Here is a 25,139-nt window from a genome sequence, read left to right on the forward strand (position 1 = left end):
CGCTGGCATCCTGCCGAGTTCTTTACAAACTTGCCAACAGCCTGTCCATGCAGACTTTCCAGCAGGGGCTCACATTTTGGAAATTCTTGGCCTAGGGCCGAGCCTCCTGGTGTACAGACTGCCCCACGTGGGGTCACTCGGTTGTTTTCTCAGAGAAAACATCCATGCTTTGCTGTGGATGACCAGTTACTGTCCAGGGCTCAGTCCGCCACCTGCGGGCACAGGACCAGCCGGAGATCAGAGCTTCCCTGTGACAAGGAGCATCCGTGCAGCCAGGTCACACACAGCAGAGCACATGTATCACATGTATCCATAGAGTGAGAAAAGGACACACGTGCTGACATGCAGCGGGAGCCTCCACACGTGCGCAGTCTCTGGAAGCCTGTCTTGATGGAGGGAAGGAAGCATCGGTATCTGCATCCTGACATCCCTGCCCCTGGTCGCCTGTGGGCTGACCCTCCCCTGCGCAGTGGGACCATGGCTGCACAGGGGCTACTGTGAACACACACAAGACACAGCAGCTGCTCATTTAAAAAGTGTGGACTGGAGCTCGAAGGTCTGCTACAAGGATGCTTGGTGAGGAGGCCTGTGTGCTTTTTGCAGGGAGACGTCCGAATGGCAGGACTGGATGGCAGTAGTTGTCTGCCCAGGAGAGTCTTCCCTCACACTCAGCCCGCTGAGTCCCAGAAGCGGATGCCGGCTTGTCACCAGTGATGAAACCTGCAGTGGTGCTTCTGCTCTGCCGGCTGCCCCCGTCCTCTGGTGCAGACTTGTCCCCGCCGGTCAGGTGGTCCCCCCACGGGGCCTGTCTCCCCATCCCCTGCTGTCCACATGTGTGCCCTGGGCCTGGGGTCCTGCTACTCACACACTGGCCTGTCGCCTCCCAGTTCTTCCTCCAGCACTGTGGGCTGAGACAGACCGAATCTGTGTTAAGAAAACCAGAGTTCCCAACAAGAATGAATTCAAATTCCACATGAATTCATTACTGAAAAAAATAGATGTTTTTCTTCAAAAGAGGTTGGGCCTAAGTTACCATAACAACCGTATAGAAGAGTATAGTGCTTCTTTAAAAACAAATCATGGAGATATAAGAATAGTTTTGTAGTTAAATATGAATCCAACCAAACTTATTTGAGGGACTGTGAAGTTGCATGACGATGTAGAAAGCAGTACTTCCTGCTGACTGTGCAGCCAGATTATGACAAATAGAAGCAAAGTTGGTGCTTTATTATCAGGCTCTTAACAGGACAACTGGAATAATCTATGGGATATACTGGAATAAAAATACATTTTTAAGGTTCTTAAGTTTCACTCATCACACCAGTAATCAATATTGCGATAATGTTCTCATTTTCTGGTGAAATATTTCTTGGTGTTTTGTTAAATCTTTGTTCGTGGTTATATTAAATATCTGTAAATTTAACTTTCCATAAAACTGATCTTAATGAATTTAGCAAACCCAACCATTCAGAGTTGAGGTAAATTAATAGGTGGACATATTTTTCAGGTTATACCTGCAGTAAAAGTAGTTACCCATTGTCTGCTGCTATGTAACAAACCATCCCAGAAGTTTTAGCAGCTGAAGAACAACCATAGTTTATTACTTATTATGATCCTCTGGGCTGTCCAGCTGTGTTGCTGGGGTTGAGCATCCAGGCTGTTTGCTCACATGTTGGAACTGCAGATGAGTCTGGGGGCTGGCATTGGCCTGATCCTGCTCCCTGGAGCACACTGCAGGCCACCAAGATTCTAGGGGCGGAGCTGAGCCTTTGTACATGAGACTGCAGGTGTTGTCATGCTCATTTCTGGACACAGGGATATGTGAAGAGAATAGAAGGTTCAGGACAGTTGACTGGTCTGTGGTTCCCCCCACCCTGCTCTGACTGACTGCCAGCCAAGAATACCTTTTCTCCACTGTCTGCCCACATCCTGCTGTCCTTGAAGAGCCAGCTGTGTGCCCTCATCTGGGCTGAGGACAGTCCCTGGTTCCTCTCCCTCCTCTGGCCCTCTTCCCCAGAAACTTATCCTGCTAGCAGTGCTGGGGGGTGAGGGGGCGCCTGTCCTTCCGGGACTGTTCTGGAAGTGGGGGGAGCTGTCCTGCTGGGCCTGTCCCGGGGGCCCATGCTCTCTCACCCACTGTAGCCCTTCCCCTGCCTCCCTCCCTAGTGTGGGGGAAGTCTGGTTCTCTGACTTCCACAGACCAGACAGGAATGTCTCCGTCCAGTCACAGAAGTTTTCTCAGGAGGAGCAGAACACAAAGTCTTCCAGGCCCACCATCAAGATCTAGGTGGGGTCAGTGTGTGTGAGGAAGAGGAAACAGATCAAAGATCTGGGTGGGGTCAGCGTGTGAGAGGCAGAAGAACCAGAGATCAAATTGCCAACATCCGTCGGATCATCAAAAAAGCAAGAGAGTTCCAGAAAAACATCTACTTCTTTATTGACTATGCCAAAGCCTTTGACTGTGTGGATCACAACAAACTGTGGGAAATTCTGAAAGAGATGGGAATACCAGACCACTTGACCTGCCTTCTGAGAAATCTGTATGCAGGTCAAGAAGCAACAGTTAGAACTGGACATGGAACAACAGACTGGTTCCAAACTGGGAAAGGAGTACATCAAGGCTGTATATTGTGACTCTGCTTATTTAACTTACATGCAGAGTAGTACATCTTGCGAAATGCCAGACTGGATGAAGCACAAGCTGGAATCAAGATTGCTGGGAGAAATATCAATAACCTCAGAAATGCAGATGACACCACCCTTATGGCAGAAAGCGAAGAACTAAAGAGCCTCTTGATGAAAGTGAAAGAGGAGAATGAAAAAGATGGCTTAAAACTCAACATTCAGAAAACTAAGATCATGGCATTGGGTCCCATCACTTCATGGCAAATAGATGGGAAAACAGTGGAAAGAGTGTCAGACTTTATTTTTTGGGGCTCCAAAATCACTGCAGATGGTGACTGCAGGTATGAAATTAAAAGATGCTTGCTGCTTGGAAGAAAAACTGTGACCAACCTAGACAGCATATTAAAAAGCAGAGACATTACTTTGCCAACAAAGGTATCTCTAGTCAAAGCTATGGTTTTTCCAGTAGTCATGTATGGATGTGAGAATTGGACTTAGAAAGAAAGCTGAGCACCGAAGAATTGATGCTTTTGAACTGTGGTGTTGGAGAAGACTCTTTGAGAGTTCTTTGGACTGCAAGGGGATCCAACCAGTCATTCCTAAAGGAAATCAGTCCTGAATATTCATTGGAAGAACTGATGCTGAAGCTGAAACTCCAGTACTTTGGCCACCTGATTGGAAGAACTGACTCACTGGAAAAGACCCTGATGCTGGGAAAGATTGAAGGTAGGAGGAGAAGGAAACGACAGAGGATGAGATGGTTGGATGGCATCACTGACTCGATGGGCATGAGTTTGAGCAAGTTTCGGGAGTTGGTGAAGGACAGGGAAGCCTGGCATGCTGCAGTCCATGAGCTCACAAAGAGTCAGACACGACTGAGTGACTGAACTAAGTGTGTGTGAGGTTCATCAGCCCCAAGACAAGTCCCCAGCAGTTCTTGCTCCACTGGCTCGGAGGCGGGTGCAGGACAGAAAGGCTGTCCCTGGAAGCTTCACGTGACCCATGCCCAGGCCCCCAGCTAATGTCTCTGTGCTCCCCTCTCCAGGAGATGGCGGGCAGGGCCCTCAAGCAGACTGGCAGTCGCAGCATCGAGGCCGCCCTGGAGTTCATCAGTAAGATGGGCTACCTGGAGCCAGGCAAGGAGCAGATCGTGCGGGTCGTCAAGCAGACCTCCCCAGGTGAGCACGCTGGGGGCTATGGAGAGGCGGCTGTGGGGAGAGGGCCTCATGGCCATCATGCTGCCCCCCCTCCCTCACAGGAGTGGGGGCACGGGGACTGAACCTGCCCTGCCCAACATCCTATCTCCCAGGGTGGAGGCAGATTGACACTTAGTTGGGTCCTTCCTTCCTGGGGGTTTGTGGAGTTGTTCTGTTTATGAAAGGGAAAATTCAGAATGAAAATTAGGCCACTCAGCAGATTCTTTCTTCTGGACTTGTGGGGGAGTCTTAAGGGGAGGCTTATTTCATTGATTCTAAAACACACTTGTTTCCCACTCTGTGGGCTCGGAGAGCCAGCTGCACGGTGGCAGGTGGCTCCAGAGTACGGTGCCTCAGGCACAGGTGTGGGAAAGCCACCCCCACCATACCCCAGGGGAGGGAGGGAACCTTCCCCCACCTCCACCGCACCCCATGCCCCTGGGGAGGGCCAGTCGCCTCAGCACCCCTGCCTGCTAGTCAGTGGGTGTTTCTCTTCCTGGGTAGAGCAGATGGAGCCATTTGGGGGACCTGAGGCCCCTGGGGGGGCAATAAGGGATTTAGGATATTGACCAGAAGGAGTTTTCCCTGGAGACCTTGGATAAACCCAGTTCATCTGCTGAGTGAGGAATTTGCAAGGGCTTTGTATTAAATACATTGTATCTTCCTTGAGAACACAGGTTTCCCTTTTCTTCTTTTTGAAGGCATAACATTTCAAAAATGTATTTATCTACTACATATCCTCAAAATTGACACAATTAAAAGAACAACAGAAAAATGTATTTTCACTGTGGGTGAATTTAACCACCTGTCTCAGGCACTGACTGAGAAACGGAGTGAAAACAGTGAGAACACGGACATTTGCCTATCACGTTTCGCTTCTCTTGATTGAGGAACGCCCTTAAGCATTGCCTTGCTGCCACCACGTCCAGGCCCTTGGGATCTCGGGGTCTGTGTGGCAGCTCATCCCCCAGCCCCAGCCCTGCGGGCAGCCCTGGCGCTGGTGCTTCATCTTCCACTGGGGGGCTCTGCCGGGGCTCCTGCGGCGCGGGGAGGAGGGTACCCGACTGGCGACGCGGGGCCTTCTGCCCACGGCCCTCTAACGCCGCCTCCGTCTCTGCCCGCAGGGAAGGGCCTGGCGCCGGCCCCCGGGCCACGGAGGCCGAGCTTCGAAGCACCGGGCGAGCCTTTCCCGCCCTTCACGCAGGTGGCCGGGCCGGCTTTCGAGGGCCCCGCCGCCCTGGAGGAAGCGCCTCGCCCTTACCCGGACTTCCTCTTCGCCGGCGTCGGGCCTCCTTGTCGTCCGCACCCGCCCAAGGGCTACGCGGCCGCCGGGGAGGCCGCCCGCATGGGCCTCGCGGGCCCCGGGGGCGCGCACTACAGAGCCCCGTTGCTGGTGCCCGCGGAACCCCTGGGCTATGGCGTCCAGCGCAGCCCCTCCTTCCAAAGCAAGGCGACCCCGGAGGCCGGCGCGTACGCGGGGCTGGCCGCCAAGGGCGCAGCCGTGCCGGTGCCACCCCCCGGCTTCCCCTTCCCGGCCCCCGGCGCAGCCTACGCTTCGGCCCCGCACCCTAAGCTGCCGCACCAGGGACACGCGGGGGGCCCCCGGGGCGCCGCTTTCGCCGGCGACAGCGCCCCGCCTGGCCTGGCCGCCCCCGCGCGCACCGGCCTGGGCGCCGAGCGTTTCGAGCCGGGTGCGCCGGCCTGGCCGGGCGCCGGCCTGGCCCGGCGTGACTCGCTGCCCAAGCCGGGCCCCAGCCGCACCGGTTCGTTCAGCGGCGCCGCGGCCCCGCCCAATGCCGTGACGGCCGTCACGGCCGCGCGCATCCTGCACCCGGTGCGGAGCGTGCGCGTGTTGCGGCCTGAACCCCAGACGGCCGTGGGGCCCTCGCACCCCGCTTGGGCGCCGGCGCCCCCACCCGACGGCCCTGAGCCCGCGGAGGAGCTCGCAGGGGGCGCCGAGGCGCGGGGCCGGCCCCCGCCTTATCCGCGGCACCTGCTGCGGCCACAGGCCCGCGCCGAGCCGCTCGACGTGGACGGGCTGTGCGCCGGGCTGCAACAGGGCCTCCGGGGCGGCCGTGCCGCCGAGTCCCCCGACGGCAGCCCCACGAGCCCCGGGGCCACCAAAGCCGACAGGGCGGGCCGGGACAGAAAGCAGATCCAGACATCCCCGGTGCCCGTGCGCAGGGGCGGCCGCGACGAGGACAGGCGCGAGTCGCGCATCAAGAGCTACTCGCCGTCAGCCTTCAAGTTCTTCATGGAGCAGCACGTGGAGAACGTGCTCAAGACCCACCAGCAGAAGGTGGCGCGCCGGCTGCAGCTGGAGCAGGAGATGGCGAAGGTGGGCGCAGGGCACACCTGGTGTAGGGGTCCCAGTGGGAGAAGCCCCTCCATGCACCGTGTCCCCTGTCCCGGCTCGGGGTGGGGAGGACGGTGCGGATATGCCCCCGGTGAACGAACGCGTTGCTTGTTACGGCCTGTCCTTTCCGGGGAGCAGATCCATTAAGGGTCTCCAACTGGTAAAGAAACTTTGAAAGAGGAGAAAGTAAAAGTTGAGGTTTTACACACTGACATTGTGGGAATTTTAAAGAGAAGTATAGCTGTTAGTGATTCAGTTCATTCTTAATGAAGTCTATAGTTACTAAATAACGTTTGAAGTAGATGCTAGTTGACACTAAGCTGTTTGGGAACATTATTAATGAAATTATTTATAGAAATGCTATGGTAATTTCAGATTCTAAAAAGTTCTAAAAATAAGGTCGGATCCCATTGAAAATGCTGTTCCATTTTCATTGACTTTTCTGTTTTCCCATTTTCTCCTGAACTGTCATTAAATTATTACATTGCTCTTAGAGTTCCAGGAATTTTATGGTCCCCCATTGCACAAATTTTTAGTAATACAAGTTATCTTTAGTTTTTAGAGCCTAAAAGTCAACGTGGAGAAAGAACTCCTTATTTTTACATCTCCCCTTTTGATTCTAGATCTGTGGCTGTGGATGTAGAAAACCATCATTTTCTCACTTGTAGCGTTGGCCCGGTTCTGCACCCTCCTTTCCACAGATCATGGTGTGCCCTCCACTCTGGGGCCTCCCGTCCCCAGGGGACCCATCCAGTGTGACCCTGTCCTGTCCCTCCTGCCCCCATGGGGCCTGTCCAGTGTGACCCTGTCCTGTTTCCTCCTGCACAGGCCGGGCTCTGTGAGGCCGAGCAGGAGCAGATGAGGAAGATTCTTTACCAGAAGGAGTCCAATTACAATAGGCTCAAGCGGGCCAAGATGGACAAGTCCATGTTTGTGAAGGTGAAGACCCTGGGCGTTGGCGCCTTTGGGGAGGTGTGCCTGGCCTGCAAGGTGGACACGCACGCGCTGTATGCCATGAAGACCCTTAGAAAGAAGGACGTCCTGAACCGCAACCAGGTGGCCCACGTCAAGGCAGAGCGGGACATCCTGGCGGAGGCGGACAATGAATGGGTAGTCAAGCTCTACTACTCCTTCCAGGACAAGGACAGCCTGTACTTTGTGATGGACTACATCCCGGGCGGGGACATGATGAGCCTGCTCATCCGCATGGAGGTGTTCCCCGAGCACCTGGCGCGCTTCTACATTGCTGAGCTGACGCTGGCCGTCGAGAGCGTTCACAGGATGGGCTTCATCCACCGGGACATCAAGCCCGACAACATCCTCATAGACCTTGACGGCCACATCAAGCTGACAGACTTTGGCCTCTGCACTGGGTTCAGGTGGACCCACAACTCCAAATACTACCAGAAAGGTACTGCCTCCGGCCTCCCCTCCTCACCCCATCCTGGGTGGGTGCACCTGTCCCCGTGTGATTTCATAATTTGGTGTGATACCCTTTCCTCCATGAAGAAGTACTATGATGTGTAAGGTGTTTGTTTTTAAGTTAGTGGCTTCAAGTTTTACTAAAATGTTTCAAGGACAGTAGGCCATAGGGTATCTTGGGGCCTGGCTGAGGAACCGTCACTGTGCCCTGTTAAAACCAGCCTCCGGGGGAGCCCTCTCTTAGAGCCCCCCTGTTAAACAAGCCTCCGGGGGAGCCCTCTGTTACAGCCCCCCGAGTCTCCCTACAGGTGCCAACCTGGTTGTGGGTCCAGCTTAACTGCATCTCCTGTAGTTTCACTACTCAGAAAAGTGAGAAGTGACTTATTTTTGACTGTTGTGGGTCTTCGTTGCTGTAGGGTTTTTCTCTAGTTGCCAGGAGTGGGGGCGACCCTTCCTTGCAGTGCACGGGCTTCTCCTTGTGGTGGCCTCTCTCGTAGAGCAAGGTCTCTAGAGCGCAGGCTTAGTCGATCCGAAGCATGTGGGATCTTCCTGGCTAGGGTTCAAGCTTGTGTCCCCTGCATTGGCAGGTGGATTCTTAACCACTGGACCACCAGGGAAGCCCTGACTTGAATTCTTGAACTAGTTATTTTATTACTACAGCTCAGACTTATGTTTTTTTAACTCAAAACTAGTTCTAAATTATTTGATTCATTTTTTTTTTTAATTTGGCATTGAAATCATCTGTGTCCATATATTTGAAATCCTCAAACTTTTCCATGCCTGTCTCAAAACATGTCTGACAAACAGGTGGTGTTAGCCTTTGAGATGGGCCTGAAAGGCGCTGGGAATGCCACCTCACTGTCCATGAGCTGTCCATGAGCCTGTCTTGCCAGCCCTATGCACCAGCTCACAGCCCCCAGCACAGGGCACAGCCCCTGCCGTGGCTCCTGTCCTGAGGCGTGTGTGTACTTCATGCTTGGGTCTGAGGCCTGGGACCACAGCCATTCTGGGAGCTGCCAGGGGGACTCTCTGACTGTGTCAGGAGCTGGGTCAGGTTATTTTTCCTTTTGAAGCTTTAGGTTTATTGCATTGTTAAAGATTGAAAATTGATTTTGTTTTCTGTTCTCTTCTCTCCCCACCCTGCTTTCTGGGTGACAGGGAGTCACTCCCGGCAGGACAGCATGGAGCCCAGCGACCTCTGGGACGATGTGTCTAATTGCCGGTGTGGAGACCGGCTCAAGACCCTGGAGCAGAGGGCGCGGAGGCAGCACCAGCGGTGTCTGGCTCACTCCCTGGTTGGGACCCCAAACTACATCGCCCCGGAAGTGCTCCTCCGGAAAGGTATGTGCTTTGGCTCTGCATCCAAGCTGGGTGATCTCCGAGGGTCCCAGCTCCCACTGTCAGGGTCTCAGTGTCCCCATATGTCTCCCCACGGGAGCCCAAGAGTGGGGTTCTGTCAGCAGACAAACCTTCAGTGTATCCTCCTCTGCTTGGGAGCTGGCCCGGCGTCTCCACTTGCTCCTCCTTAGGCTGGAAGTGATGAGCTGGCTGCATGGTAGGCTTGCTCCCTAGAGCCCAGAGGAATTGTTTGAGGGTCAGGACTGGGTTCGGGGTCCTCACTGGGGCCCACCATCTTCCCTGGTCAGTGGGTGTGAGAATGCAGACCTTCCCTGTTCTAGTTCTAGACTTCTCTAGTTCTTCCACTGGTCCAGAGGTCCCTTCAAGGTAAGCCTCAGGGATGGGGTGCTCCAGCCCCTCCAGCAAGTGCTTGACCAGCATCAGAGGCACCTCTGATGGTCAGTTTTGGGGGTCCCCAGCAGAGCGGCAGTGTGTATGGATCTGATTCCCTGTAAGAAACCCGAATAGGGCCAGACTGTCTGTCCTCACCTGCGGTTTCCACTGTTGGAGCCAGCAGGCTCTGTCCTCACCGTTCTGTGAGCTGTGTGCCTCAGGGCAGGTTGCCAGTCTCTCAGGGACTCAAGTATAAGGGCAGTATATGTCCAGAGGTTGTTGGGCATATTGACCTCACTGCCCAGTATAGGCCGCCTTCTCTGTCCTTCAAAGTAGGGGTGGGTGCTGGTCTGTAAGGGGGTTCACTGGTCTCCCTCAACCCTGCCATGGGCAGCAGCCCAGCAGAGCCTCCAGGGCCAGGCAGATAGGGGCCACAGGTCACATTTAGCAAGAATTCAGTGACAGGGGGACCAGAGCGGGGCTTGGACTGGGATGTGGGACAGAATCAAAGATCAGCCTTTTCTGATACCCCTACGAGGCCATCCTGCAAGCAGTGAGGAGCCTGGCTCCCTCACAGGGAGCTGCTCCCTCCCCTCAGGGCAGGGGCAGCCATTACCTTTGCCACAGTTTCCTCCCCTCTTCTCCCAAAAGCTCCTCGGGGAGTCTTGGCACTGGCCTCACCTGACCTCCGGTCACAGCGTTTCTGCTATTTAGCTTCTACATTTTTTTTTTTTTGGCTGCATCGCAGTCTGTGTAATCTTAGCTCTCTGACTAGGGGTCCAGCCTGTGCCAGGCGCACAGCCCTAACCACCAGACCGCCGGGGAAGTCCCTAGTTTCTACGATTTTAATTTGTGTCTGTGTCCTTTACGAACTTAAATTCCTGGTTTAGTATTGTTATTAACAATAACAGTAACTTTTTAAATTTAAAAGATCTGTTATTATAAGAGCATCCTGTGTTTATCATAAACTAATGCTGTAAAATCAGAAAACACTCGTGCCCACACTCCTGCCACGTGGAGCCTGTGACCTTCGGCAGCGTTTTTTCCAGCGGTCTGTTCCGGGCCCTTATGCAGGAAGCAGTGACGTCACGCGTGCGCCGTGGAGGCGGGAGGCGGGGCGTGACGTGCGAGCTCCGTGACACGCGGCAGCTCTTTCCCGCCTGTGAGGTGGGGCCCGTCCTCGGTGACCAGAGCCATGCCGCGGCGCGGGTATGAACTGAGCCCCGCTGTCTTTCAGGTTACACCCAGCTCTGCGACTGGTGGAGTGTCGGCGTGATTCTCTTTGAGATGCTAGTGGGGCAGCCGCCGTTCCTGGCGCCGACGCCCACGGAGACCCAGCTGAAGGTAACGGGGCGCGGGGGCCTCTGAGGAGCCCTGGGGTCTCGGGCTGACACTGGGCCTTTTGTTCCGGGTAGTGCAGGAGTGTCAGCTGTATGAAGTGAGGAGTTTTCAGGTATTTTTGTTACTTCCTGTTAGGTTTTTTAATTTGAGTGAGTAAAGGCTCAAGGTCAGAGCTGAGCTGTGATGTACGTATGAACCTGGACGCGAGGGAGGCACCGTGGCCGCAGGTCTGGGCCGGCGGGCAGGGCCCGGTCTGAACTGCGTGGCCTTGAGATGAGTTGGTTGGTTTGGACGTTATGTCTGTACTGTCGGCATAATATAAGAGCTGTGGGCCCGGCCACTTACGCACTTTTGCAGTGTTTCAACTAATCCTGTCAAGTAATAATACTCAATAGTCAGTTTTAGAATGGTGGCCTTTTACTCTCGGAGCAATTAATTTGATTCCTTAAGAAAGATTGAGTAGAGAATCTGATGAAACCTTTGGATCGTCTCAGAACAGTGCTCTTGTAACACTGACTATTCTAGGACTTATTCACACACCCGAATAGTTACTATGATGGCCTCTTCAAAAAATCCTCAATTAAGGCCCCGTTTCTTTCCAGTAAAAATGAAATTGGAACTTGGTATTATCTATATCCTAATTGAATTGCTGAACTGGTTACTAATTTTTTTTCTAGTTAGTAATTTGCCAGCATGATAATCACCCAGTTTTAAAAATTGTGATGAATTTTACCATTTTAACTACACTTAATAGTACAGTCAGTGGCATTAAGTACATTCACTACTACTTATTTCCAGCCATTTTCACCATCCCAAGCAGAACTTCACCCACTAAAAGATAACTCCATTCTTCCCTCCCCTTTGCTCCTGTCTTCTACTTTCTGTCTCTATGAATTGCCTATTCTTAGGGGCTTCATATAAGTGTTATCATACAGTATTTTTACTTTTGTGACTGACTGACTTCATCAGCATAATGTCCTCAAGGTTCATACCTGTTGGAACCTGTGTCAGAATGTCCTTCCTTTCTAAGGCTACTACTATATTGTATGTAATATTGAATAATAAATACTCCACTGTATGCAAATAACATTCCATTTTCTTTATCCATCATCTGGCAATTAACATTTTGGTTGTTTGCACCTTTTGGGCTCTTGTGAGTAGTGCTGCTATCCACATAAGTATGTGTGTAAGTATCTGTTTGCTCCCTGCGTTCAGTTCCGTTCAGTTCCGTTCAGTTCCTTTGGATATATACCCAGGAGTGGAATTGCTGGGTCATAGGATCAGTCTGTGTTGAAACTTCTTGAGGAACCTCCATACTGTTTCCATATGACTGTACCATTTTACATTCCCACCAACAGTATACTGAAGCTCCTATTTCTCCATATCTTAGCCAACATTTATTACTATTACTTTTTAATAGTAGCTATCCTAGTGGGTGTGAGGTGGTATCAGTCTCATTGTGATTTTGATTTGCATTTTCCTGATGTTCAAATAATGTTGAATTTCTTTTCATATGTGGGCATATGTAGATACCTTCTTTGGAGAAATGTCTGTTCAAATCCTTTGCCCTTTTTTAATTAGGTTGTTTGGGTTTTTGTTGTTTAGTTGTAGTTTTTTATGTATTCTGCTTGTTAATTCCTTATCAGATGTATACTTTGCAAATAAATTCTCCCTTTCTATAAGTTTGTCTTTTCACTCTGTTGATAGGGTCCTTTGATGTACAAAAGTTTTAAATTTTGATGAAGACTTTTATGTGTTTTTCTCTTTTATTGCCTGTGATTTTAGGTATCATATCCAGGAAATCATTGCCAAATTGAACGTCACGAAGATTTTTTTTTTTTAATATATATATATGTTATTTATTTGCTGCAGTGGGTTTCAGTTACAGCATGTGGGATCTAGTTCCCTGACCAGGGATTGAACCTGGGCCCTCTCCATTGGGAGCACAGTCTTAGCCACTGGACCACCAGGGATGTCCCACATGATTTTTGCTTTATGGTTTTTTTTTTTTTGAGTTTTATATCTGTGTTGTGCATGTGCACTGTTGTGTCCGACTCTTTGTGACCCCATGGACTGTAGCCCACCAGGCTCCTCTGTCCATGGGATTTCCCAGGCAAGAATACTGGAGTGGGTTGCCATGTCCTCCTCCAGGGGATCTTCCCAACCCAGGGATCAGACCTGTGTGTCCTGCATTGCAGGCAGATTCTTTATTGATAGGCCACTGGGGAAGCCTACACCAGCCCTTGCACCTCTACACAACTCCCAGTTACATTGACCTTACTTTGTTCTGACTCCAGGAGCAAATAAGCCCTTAGCAGAGCATCCGGATGGCTGGTTTGTGTTGCTGATCACTGCTGTATGGGGGTGGCTCCCTTACCCTGTGCCTCAGACTGTGGGCTCCTGCTGAAACCACACTGGCCATTTGTAGCTGCCTCAGATCCTCCTACGTCTGTTTGGTTCTCCTATTGTGAAACTACCAAAATCTGTTTAAAATTAAAGTTATTTTTATTGAAGTATAATTGATTTACAGTATTAGTTTCAGGTATAGAGCAAAGTGATTCAGATTATATTTTCAGATTCTTTTCCATTACAGGTTATTGTGTGATACTGAATATAATTCTCTATGCTATCTAGTCAGCCGTTGTTATCTGTTTTATGTAAGGTATTGTGTATCTGTTAATCCCATACTCCTCTAATTTGTTCCTCTTCCCTCCCTCTCCCCTTTGCTAGCCATAACTTTGTTTTCTATGTGTGTGAGTCTATTTCTGTCTCGTAAATAAGTTCATTTTGTATTTTAGATTGCACTATAAGCTATATCATATGGTATTTGTCTTCCTACTTCTCTTAGTATGACAGTCTCTAAGTTCATCTATGTTGTTGCAAATGGCATTATTTTGTTCTTTTTATGGCTGAGTAGGATTCCATTGTCAGAGAAGGCAATGGCACCCCACTCCAGTACTCTTGCCTGGAAAATCCCATGGACAGAGGAGCCTGGTGGGCTGCAGTCCATGGGGTCGCTAAGAGTCGGATATGACTGAGTGACTTCACTTTCACTTTTCACTTGCCTGCATTGGAGAAGGAAATGGCAACCCACTCCAGTGTTCTTGCCTGGAGAATCCCAGGGACGGGGGAGCCTGGTGGGCTGCCGTCTATGGGGTCGCACAGAGTCGGACACGACTGAAGCGACTTAGCAGTAGCAGCAGCAGCAGCAGGATTCCATTGTATATATAGACTACATCTTTTTTTTTTTTTGCGCCCCACCCCCTAGACTACATCTTTTATCGGTTCATCTGTTTATGGACATTTAGTTTGCTTCTTGGCTATTGTAAATAGTGCTGCTGTGAACACAGGGGTGCATGTATCTTTGTGAATTAGAGTTTTGTCTGTATTTATTCCCAGGAGTGGGATTTCTTGGTCATATGCTAACTCTAATTTTAGTTTTTTAAGGAACCTCTATACTGTTCTCCAGAGTGGTGCATCAGTTTACATCTCCACCAACAATGTAGGAGGGTTCCCTTTTCTCCATACACCCTCTTCAGCCTTTATGATTCGTTGGCTTTTTGATGATGGTCATTCTGACTTGTGTGAGGTGATACCTCATTGTGGTTTCGATTTGCATTCCCCTAATGATTAGTGATGTTGAGAAACAATCGTGTTCTTTAACACCCTGCCCCATAAAGGCCCTCTTTGGCCTCGAGAGTGAGGAGGAAGGAACACTGGGTGTGTTGTCCCCGCAGGTGATTAACTGGGAGAGCACGCTGCACATCCCCGCGCAGGTGGAGCTGAGCCCCGAGGCCCGGGACCTCATCGCCAAGCTGTGCTGTGCAGCTGAGCACCGGTTAGGCCGAAACGGGGCCGATGATCTGAAGGCCCACCCATTCCTGGGCGCCATCGACTTCTCCAGCGACATCCGGAGGCAACCGGCCCCCTACGTACCCACCATCAGCCACCCCATGGATACATCCAACTTTGACCCAGTGGATGAGGAGGGCCCCTGGCAGGACGGCAGTGAGGACAGCTCTAAAGCCTGGGACGCACTGGGCCCTGCGGGCAGCCGGCACCCTGAGCACGCCTTTTACGAGTTCACCTTCCGGAGGTTCTTCGATGACAATGGTCACCCGTTCCGATGCCCCAAGCCTGCAGTGGCTGAAGCCGTGACTGAGGCTGAGCAGCCAGCTTCGGTGGGTCCAGCCCTGGGGGCGCAGGCCGGGGGCTGCCAGCCCGTGTACGTGTAGACTGGTGGACGGGGAGGTCAGCCTGTCAGGTCAGTTGGCTGGTTGCCCCTCATCTAGTCTGCACCCAAAACCAAAGCAGAAAAACTTCTGAAAGAGGACTCACCTCTGAGGTCTGCATCTCCAGGTTCTGGTGGATGGCAGGAGGTGTCAGCGCAGCCTGGAATTAGCTTTGAGGACCTTCATGACATTAAAACAATATTTTTTAAATCAGTACAGTAGAAAGAGCACTTATTTTGTTTATAGCCATTTTTATTATTAAATTATAGGGATTAATTTTGACAAATCATGCTGCTGTTATTTTCTACGTTTGTATTTTATCCACAGCACTTACTCACATTAGGGAAAGACATAAAGATTGAAGAACATGTGATAAGAAATCTCTGTGCAATAATGTTTAAAAAAAAAAAAAAAACACTGTCCTGATGTCCTGATGTCACTGATACCATTTTATTCACACAACGGTTTTTGTTTTATATTTTTCCCACATTTCAAAATTGTGATATATGTTAAAAGCTGCTTTTGTTGTTTTGTTCTGTTAGCTTTTTGCATATTATAGCATCATAGGAAGTGTGAGCAGTTGGTCATGCGGGTGTGACTTCAGACATCAGGTATGGAGAGAGCACGAACAGGGTTTTTCTATTATTAATATAACGTGACCGTGTCTTGCCATTCACAGCAGGTTCTGTGAATACGTTTTTACTGAGTGTCCTTGGATGAGTTGTTCTGGACAGTGTGCTGATGCCGCGTCGTGAGTGACTTCCTCGCTGTGACTGCACCCCCCTCCGCTCTCATTGCAGAAATGCACGTGTATCTGAGAGATGATGTGACTGTATGTGTCGTGGGTGTGCTTGGATTCTTTGAGGGGGCAAAGACATTTGTCCTACACTAAACTTGTGTACATCAAAAGGGATTCACTTAGCTCTGCCAAAAAAAGTAAGTTAGCCATGGACCTCTGTCTGTCTCGCCAGTCAGGATGCTGTCCTGTGGCCCAGCCGACACAGGGAGCCAGAGCCCCACCCTGCAGACCTGTGGAGAGTTCTCTCTGCAGTGCTTTTAGTGTGCTTTGAAGGATCCAACTTAACTCAGTTTTAAAAGCACATTTTTCTAATCTTTGTGAAACAGCAAGGACTATTCAAAGTGATATTGGAGGGGGAAAAAAAGATAATTAAGCCATACATATTTTCTTAGGAGTATAGATGTATATATAACTATATAGATAAACACACAAAATATTCCTATTTCAAATTAGTATGATTCCTATTTAAAGTGGTTTATATTTGAATAAAAAGTTAAATTTCTTTTTTGCTTTTTAAAAACCTGATGCATCATATTTTTTGTTATATTCACATATTTTTCCTTGAGGTTTTTAGCATAATGTATCCATTACTTAGTGTATCTCTAGGCAGCAACACTCACATGTCTATGGATGTCTAAACTGAAGAAGAAGATTCCTGTGTACTGGTTTACATGTGTATGAGTGGCAGGTTCTGAGTCTGCTGTGCTGTGTCATGACTGTCAGTGTTTCTCTAGTTTTGCAGTAATGCCGTGTTGTTATTTACACTCTGACAGCCTTCATGTGGTAGGTTCTTTCTCAGGAACTCAATTTAACTATTATTTATTGATATATCATTGCCTTTGAAAAGCTTCTACTGGCACAATTTATTATTAAAAGTTTGAATCCAAATCCCTAGGTGTCAAATTCTATTGAAATTTGTAAGTTCTTGTTTGTCTCGTGTGCTTTCCCCATGATTCAAATACAGCGGGGGCTGCCATTGCGAGGGAGAGGAGCTCTTGTCTTGGTTTGGTCTGGGATTTGGAGATTGGGTTTCAGGTCACAGCACAGGGTCCAAATCTGGGTGTGGTTCTGCGATCAGCTTTCTTCCCGAAGGTGGTGACGGGTGTTTGGCGTTAGATTGCTGAGTGGGGTCGGTGGGCTGTCAGATAGATCCTGAGTGGGAGCTGATTGCCCTGCCCAAGACAGACACACTGACAGTACAGGGGTAATACCCTATCTTTGTTTCAGAATGGTCAGTGGTATTGAGAGCTCCAGAAGCTGTAAACATTTGATTCTGAATTGTTCTTTTGAAAGGTGCAGTCACATGGTCACCACTGGGCAGTCCCCACTCCACCAGGCCATCTTGGACCCTGTCCTTGTGGAGACAGGGTTCCACTTACATGGGCCCAGCTTTTCTCTTAGGCTCCCATGTTGGGGAGGCATCACCAGCCAAGTGGCATGGAGATCCCAGCACCCCAGCAGGGACTTTGGGGAGCTCTGCTGGCGTGGGGGAGCAGAGTTTTCTGGTCTGATTGGCTGGAGTGGAGCAGTTATTGCCCATTTGCCCCTCTCCTCTGGCGGGAATGCCGGGGGGTTGGGCTTGTTGACATTTCCAGGTTGCGGGCTTCAGCTACAAATCTGGAACGTGGAGGCACAGAGAATACTGAGAGAACTTAGTGCTGTGTAGTCCTGAGGCCCAGCTTTCCTGCCTTCCCACCTTTCAAGGTCTTCTGTTTTGTAGAGTGTCCAGGAGTTCTAGAAGAAAAATCTGTCTTGAAGTGGGTATCAATTTCATTTTTAACTAATGAAGATTCACAGCTCACTTCCTCAGTCACACCAGTCTCAAGCTCATTGCCACATGTAGCCAGGATCCATGTTGGCTAGCTGGGGTCTGAGAAGGGTCCTCTGGCTCTGCATTAATCCTTGCACTGACATCTGGCAGAAACAGGGGACTAATGCGAGCAGTTGGGCTTCATCTATTTCTCCTGTGTCATTCACACTTGGGCAGTGAAGAAGCAGGTCCTCTGACCATCCAGAGTGCAGCACTGCCTTCCAGTCGGCAGCATCTCACCCTTTTCCTTTCCTGCTTGCTGCTCCAAACATGGACCCTCCTAAAATCACCAGTTTCTGGCCGCCTTAAGCTGGTGACTAGTGTCTTCAAAAGGATCATAGTAGCTTGTAGATACAGGACTGAGAGCAGCCTGCCTCCCTGTGCCCCCCTGCAGTAGAAGCCAGACTCTTGACCACTGGACTGCCTGGGAAGTCCCAAAATTACACTATTATTATTTTTTTAAAGAGTCTCTGTCCATCTCTTGCCATCTCCTGATCCCTAGCCTCTCTCGTGTCTTCTGTTATTTTTTCTGGGCAATTCCATTATATGACTAATGGACTTTTTTTTTTTTTGGCTGTGCTGGGGTCTCAGCTGCAGTGTGTGGGATCTTTTAGTCATGGCATGTGAGCTCTTAGTTGTGGTATGTGGGATCTAGTTCCCCAACCAGGGATTGAACCCAGGCTCCCTGCATTGGGAGCACTGGATCTCTGGGAAGTCCCATGGGTATATTTTTAGATAGAAAGGACCTGTGCAAGGAGATCCAACCAGTCCATTCTAAAGGAGATTGGTCCTGGGTGTTCTTTGGAAGGACTGATGCTAATATTTACCAATACTAATGCCAATACTTTGGCCACTTCATGCGAAGAGTTGACTTATTGGAAAAGACTCTGATTCTGGGAGGGATTGGGGGCAGGAGGAGAAGGGGACGACAGAGGATGAGATGGCTGGATGGCATCACCGACTCGATGGACGTGAGTTTGAGTGAACTCCGGGAGTTGTTGATGGACAGGGAGGCCTGGCGTGCTGCAATTCATGGGGTCACAAAGAGTTGGACACGACTGAGCGACTGAACTGAACTGAAGTGCACAGAACTAATGGGTAAAAATAGACCCATACAAATAAATGTACGTCATCAGAAAATTCAAGAATGTTTGGAACAAAGATAAATAAAAGAGAAAATATCTTCAGAGATAGAAAACAGTTCATATACAAAGGATCAAGAATCAGAACCAAAAAATAAAAAGAATGAGAATGGCTTTGAAGGTAACACCAATTCTCAACACTAGAGGATGACAGAACAAGGCCTTCAAATTGTGTGAAAAGAAGGAAATAGCAACCCACTCCAGTGGAATATCCCACAGTCAGAGGAACCTGATGGGCTGGAGTCCATGGAGTCACAAAGCGCTGGACATGACTGAGCGACTGAGCACACAATTGTTTTCAATCCAGACAAGTCATTAGTTGAGTATGAGGGTAGAATAAAGACATTTCAGACATTCAAGAATTCAGAATATTTTCTTCCCATATACTTTCCCAGAAAGCTGGAGGCAGACACGGGCTCCAAGAAACGGATCCAACAAACAGGAGGAGGGTGGGGGCTCCTGGGAGCTGTTGGACCCAAAGGACAGCTGTGCCCCAGGTGTGGGGGGTGGGCTGCTCGCTCAGATCCTCCCTCGGTCAGAGGGTGTAGGAGACAACCTTTGCTGGAAGAGGTAATTTACCTGCCTTAGAGGAGATGGGTGCTTGGAGGACAGTTTGGGATTGGATTTGGGAGGAGGATATAAAAAAACAGTAAATGGAAAACACAAGCCAATGATTAATTCAGTATACTTCGACAGGGATCATAGATTTAATATAAATGCTTCACCTAAAAAGCTAGATGAAAGCATAGAAAATTTTCTTTACCATCATGAGGAAGAATAGGATAGAATAGAACAGAACACTGAACGCACTAAAAGTAAAGGAAAATACATTTGGCTTCATAAAAATTAAAAATTTCCACTCTTTAAAAGTCACCATTACATGGAGTAGGAAATGGCAACCCAATACTGTATTCTTGCCTGGAAAATTACATGGACGGAGGAGCCTGATGGGCTACAGTCCAAGGAGTCACAAAAGAGTTGGAATGACTTAGTGATTGAGCCCAGGTACATGTGATGTATAATATATAATTTTTATTGCTATTTAAAGCAAATAAGGGCTTCTCTGATACCTCAGTTTGTAAAGAATCCGCCTGCAATACAGGAGACCCCAGTTTGATTCCTGGATCAGGAAGATCCCCTGGAGAAGGGAAAGGCTACCCACTCTAGTATTCTGGCCTAGAGAATTCCCTGGACTGTATAGTCTTTGGGGTTGCAAAGAGTTGGACACAACTGAGCAACTTTCACAAAGCAATTAAAGATCTTTTTCAAAATAATAAAAAAAGTCACCATTATGAAAATGGGTGAATATTATCTGTGCACAGATCTGACAGAGGACTCGTATCCTGATTATATTGTAAAGCAGTATCTTTTTTGAGTTTTTCATCTTGGCATGATGTACACTACTTCCTGTTGTTACAGAAGATGAGAATTTAGTTCCTTTTAGGCCCTCTTTCCCCATGCCCAGGCCTGTCCTTCCCACTCCTGTCTTCCTGATACGCACTGTCAGACTTTTGGTAAAGTTGATAATTAGCATGTTACTCAGTTCAGTTCAGTTCAGTTGCTCAGTCGTGTCCAACTCTTTGTGATCCCATGGACTGCAGCACGCCAGGCCTCCCTGTCCATCACCAACTCCTGGAGTTTACCGAAACTCGTGTCCATTGAGTTGGTGATGCCGTCCAACCATCTCATCCTCTGTTGTCCCCTTCTCCTCCCACCTTCAATCTTTCCCAGCATCAGGGTCTTTTCCAATGAGTCAGTTCTTCGTATCAGGTAGCCAAAGTACTGGAGGTTCAGCTTCAACATCAGTCCTTCTAATGAACACTCAGGACTGATCTCCTTTAGAATGGACTGGTTGGATCTCCTTGCAGTCCAAGAGACTCTCAAGAGTCTTTTCCAATGCCACAGTTCAAAAGTATCAATTCTTCGGCACTAAGCTTTCTTTATGGTCCAACTCTCACATCCATACATGACTACTGGAAAAACCATAGCCTTGATTAGACGGAACTTGTTGGCAAAGTAATGTCTCTGCTTTTTAATATGCTGTCTAGGTTGGTCATAACTTTCCTTCTTACTACAACTATGTGAATGTTATCGCCAGTGAACCACATTATTTCTATAATCACTTTCCATCTTGGAGATTTCAAGAAGGCTTTAATACTTGGAATGAAAAATACTTTAAGGCCAGGAAAAGAAAAGAAAATTAACCTAAATACAGCTGCAGGGTTTCTTCCTAATCAGTTGTCTGTTCCCGTGCCCCCGGCCCCCCCCAGAATTTTGACCTTAAAGAGCTGATGAACTGGAGATGAAAGCTTCAGTTCAAGGCAGAGGTGGCCCCAGGTGCCATCTCGAGCAGCTTGGGAATTTTCTGTTGAGGTGCTTAGCTGTTTGGGTCAATGGGGTTCACACCCAGAGGCTTCAGAACTCTCTCCATGGGCATTGGCTGCTCTGCTCTTCTCTTCCACAAATAACTTCATGAGATTATCTGAATTTTCTTAAGCCAATTTGCTTTGCATGTTTATCTTCAGACTGAGTAATTTATACTAAATACACTTGTAAACGTTGCAAGTCTTACTTCTTCACAGCAAGAGGTTACATGGTCACAGCTGAAGCAAAAACAGACACTATTATAATGAAAATATATGTAGGAATCCCATCTGCAAATGTGTTTGGTGGTTTGCTTTCCTTTACTCTGGAATATGTAATACATTCAGAATAGACCCACCCATGCCTAATCCAGTCTTAACTTATCCTGAATTCTGTACAGTATTTTAGTCCAGAAAGTACCACAGATTCTCTGAGTTCCAAGTCTAACCAACAGACAGCAGAGGGAGCTGGTGATGTGCTTTTGCAGGTAAGATCTGCGCTCTAAGATCTGCACTCACAGAATGTCCTGGTGGGTCCTTTCTAGTGAGAGGAAAGTAGGGAGGAATTCTTACTAAACCACCCACAAATTGCAGTGTTTTGCTTTCACATTTTATAGTTGAAGTCTAGTTGAGTGACAGTTTTGTGCTAATTTCTGCTGTATGGCAAAGAGACTTACACATACACATTTTTTTTTTTCATTTTTTGGGCCACACCACAAGGCTTGTGGGTATTTAGTTCCCTGATCAGGGATCGAACCCAATTCCCCTTGCAGTGGAAGTGTAGGGTCTTAACCACTGGACCACCAGGGAAGTCCCTATATATATATAAATACTAAAATACTGTATCAGTTCAGTTCAGTTCAGTTCAGTCGCTCAGTTGTGTCCGACTCTTTTTGACCCCATAAATCGCAGCACGCCAGGCCTCCCTGTCCATCACCAACTCCCGGAGTTCACTGAGACTCACGTCCATCGAGTCAGTGATGCCATCCAGCCATCTCATCCTCTGTCGTCCCCTTCTCCTCCTGCCCCCAATCCCTCCCAGCATCAGAGTCTTTTGCAATGAGTCAACTCTTCGAATGAGGTGGCCAAAGTACTGGAGTTTCAGCTTTAGCATCATTCCTTCCAAAGAAATCCCAGGGCTGATCTCCTTCAGAATGGACTGGTTGGATCTCCTTGCAATCCAAGGGACTCTCAAGAGTCTTCTCCAACACCACAGTTCAAAAGCATCAATTCTTTGGCGCTCAGCCTTCTTCACAGTCCAACTCTCACATCCATACATGACCACAGGAAAAACCATAGCCTTGACTAGACGCACCTTTGTTGGCAAAGTAATGTCTCTGCTTTTGAATATGCTGTCTAGGTTGGTCATAACTTTCCTTCCAAGGAGTAAGCGTCTTTTAATTTCATGGCTGCAGTCACCATCTGCAGTGATTTTGGAGCCCCAAAATACAAAGTCTGACACTCTTTCCACTGTTCCCCCATCTATTTCCCATGAAGTGATGGGACCAGATGCCATGATGTTTGTTTTCTGAATGTTGAGCTTTAAGCCAACATTTTCACTCTCCACTTTCACTTTCATCAAGAGTCTTTTGAGTTCCTCTACACTTTCTGCCATAAGGGTGGTGTCATCTGCATATCGGAGGTTATTGATATTTCTCCCAGCAATCTTGATTCCAGCTTGTGCTTCTGCCAGCCCAGCATTTTCCATGATGTACTCTGCATATAAGTTAAATAAGCAGGGTGACCATATACAGCCTTGACGTACTCCTTTTCCTATTTGGAACCAGTCTGTTGTTCCATGTCCAGTTCTAACTGTGGCTTCCTGACCTGCATACAGATTTCTCAAGAGGCAGGTCAGGTGGTCTGGTATTCCCATCTCTTTCAGAATTTTCCACAGTTTATTGTGATCCACACAATCAAAGGCTTTGGCATAGTCAATAAAGCAGAAATAGATGTTTTTCTGGAACTCTCTTGCTTTTTCCATGATCCAGCGGATGTTGGCAATTTGGTCTCTGGTTCCTCTGCCTTTTCTAAAACCAGCTTGAACATCAGAAAGTTCACGGTTCACATATTGCTGAAGCCTGGCTTGGAGAATTTTGAGCATTACCTTACTAGCGTGTGAGATGAGTGCAATTGTGCGGTAGTTTGAGCATTCTTTGGCATTGCCTTTCTTTGGGATTGGAATGAAAACTGACCTTTTCCAGTCCTGTGGCCACTGCTGAGTTTTCCAAATGTGCTGACATATTGAGTGTAGCACTTTCACAGCATCATCTTTCAAGATTTGAAATAGCTCAACTGGAATTCCATCACCTCCACTAGCTTTGTTCATAGTGATGCTTTCTAAGGCCCACTTGACTTCACATTCCAGGATGTCTGGCTCTAGGTCATTGATCACACCATCGTGATTATCTGGGTCGTGAAGATCTTTTTTGTACAGTTCTTCTGTGTATTCTTGCCACTTCTTCTTAATATCTTCTGCTTCTGTTAGGTCCATACCATTGCTGTCCTTTATCGAGCCCATCTTTGCATGAAATGTTCCCTTGGTATCTCTAATTTTCTTGAAGAGATCTCTAGTCTTTGCCATTCTGTTGTTTTCCTCTATTTCTGTGTATTGATTGCTGAGGAAGGCTTTCTTATCTCTTCTTGCTATTGTTTGGAACTCTGCATTCAGATGCTTATATCTTCCTTTTCTCCTTTGCTTTTCACTTCTCTTCTTTTCACAGCTATTTGTAAGGCCTCCCCAGACAGCCATTTTGCTTTTTTGCATTTCTTTTCCATGGGGATGGTCTTGATCCCTGTCTCCTGTACAATGTCATGAACCTCATTCCATAGTTCATCAGGCACTCTATCTATCAGATCTAGGCCCTTAAATCTATTTCTCACTTCCACTGTATAATGGGGAGGACCAACCCCATGCCAAGGAGCGGTGGCTGCACGGGCACAGGAGGGCCTAGAGGAGCTATCCCACGTTGAAGGTCAGGAAGGGCGGCGGTGAGGAGATACCCCTCATCCAATGTAAGGAGCAGCGGCTGCACTTTGCTGGAGCAGCCTTGAAGAGATACCCCACGCCCAAGGTAAGAGAAACCCAAGTAAGGCGGTAGGTGTTGAAAGAGGGCATCAGAGGGCAGACACACTGAAACCATACTCACAGGAAACTAGTCAATCTAATCACACTAGGGCCATAGCCTTGTCTAACTCAGTGAAACTAAGTCATGCCCGTGGGGCCACCCAACAAGGGCGGGTCATGGTGGAGAGATCTGACAGAATGAGGTCCACTGGAGAAGGGAATGGCAAACCACTTCAGTATTCTTGCCTTGAGAACCCCATGAACAGTATGAAAAGGCAAAATGATAGGATACTGAAAGAGAAACTCCCCAGGTCAGTAGGGGCCCAATATGCTACTGGAGATCAGTGGAGAAATAACTCCAGAAAGAATGAAGGGATGGAGCCAAAGCAAAAAGAATACCCAGCTGTGGGTGTGACTGGTGATAGAAGCAAGGTCCGATGCTGTAAAGAGCAATATTGCATAGGAACCTGGAATGTCAGGTCCATGAATCAAGGCAAATTGGAAGTGGTCAAACAAGATGGCAAGAATGAATGTCGACATTGTAGGAATCAGCGAACTCAAATGGACTGGAATGGGTGAATTTAACTCAGATAACCATTATATCTACTACTGCGGGCAGGAATCCCTCAGAAGAAATGGAGTAGCCATCATGGTCAACAAGAGAGTCCATAATGCAGTACTTGGATGCAATCTCAAAAATGACAGAATGATCTCTGTTCGTTTCCAAGGCAAATCATTCAGTATCACAGTAATCCAAGTCTATGCCCCAACCAGTAACGCTGAAGAAGCTGAAGTTGAACGGTTCTATGAAGACCTACAAGACCTTTTAGAACTAACACTCAAAAGAGATGTCCTTTTCATTATAGGGGACTAGAATGCAAAAGTAGGAAGTCAAGGAACACCTGGAGTAACGGGCAAATTTGGGCTTAGAATACAGAATGAAGCAGGGCAAAGACTAATAGAGTTTTGCCAAGAAAATGCACTGGTCATAGCAAACACCCTCTTCCAACAACACAAGAGAAGACTCTACACATGGACATCACCAGATGGTCAAC

At 48.4% G+C, this 25,139-nt stretch overlaps 1 protein-coding gene across 5 annotated transcripts in view; it reads left to right on the top strand.

Moving 5' to 3' along the window:
* LATS2 (large tumor suppressor kinase 2) overlaps window positions 1–25,139 on the top strand; it is a 51,081-nt gene that overhangs the window by 20,465 nt on the left and 5,477 nt on the right. For 2 of the 5 annotated variants that reach the window (XM_025000093.2, XM_025000092.2), the window contains exons 3-8: window positions 3,671–3,803; window positions 4,946–6,159; window positions 7,006–7,588; window positions 8,758–8,940; window positions 10,568–10,674; window positions 14,409–16,590. In XM_025000093.2, the coding sequence (XP_024855861.1) occupies window positions 3,671–3,803; window positions 4,946–6,159; window positions 7,006–7,588; window positions 8,758–8,940; window positions 10,568–10,674; window positions 14,409–14,906 (2,718 nt within the window). In that variant the 3' untranslated portion in view covers window positions 14,907–16,590. Of the gene's footprint in view, window positions 1–710; window positions 3,352–3,670; window positions 3,804–4,945; window positions 6,160–7,005; window positions 7,589–8,757; window positions 8,941–10,567; window positions 10,675–14,408; window positions 16,591–25,139 lie in introns of those variants that run through there. The other 3 variants (XR_003037539.2, XM_025000094.2, XM_025000095.2) reach the window with 2 other exon arrangements.

Source organism: Bos taurus, chromosome 12 (genome assembly GCF_002263795.3).
Source record: "Bos taurus isolate L1 Dominette 01449 registration number 42190680 breed Hereford chromosome 12, ARS-UCD2.0, whole genome shotgun sequence".
NCBI classification, from domain to species: domain Eukaryota; kingdom Metazoa; phylum Chordata; class Mammalia; order Artiodactyla; family Bovidae; genus Bos; species Bos taurus.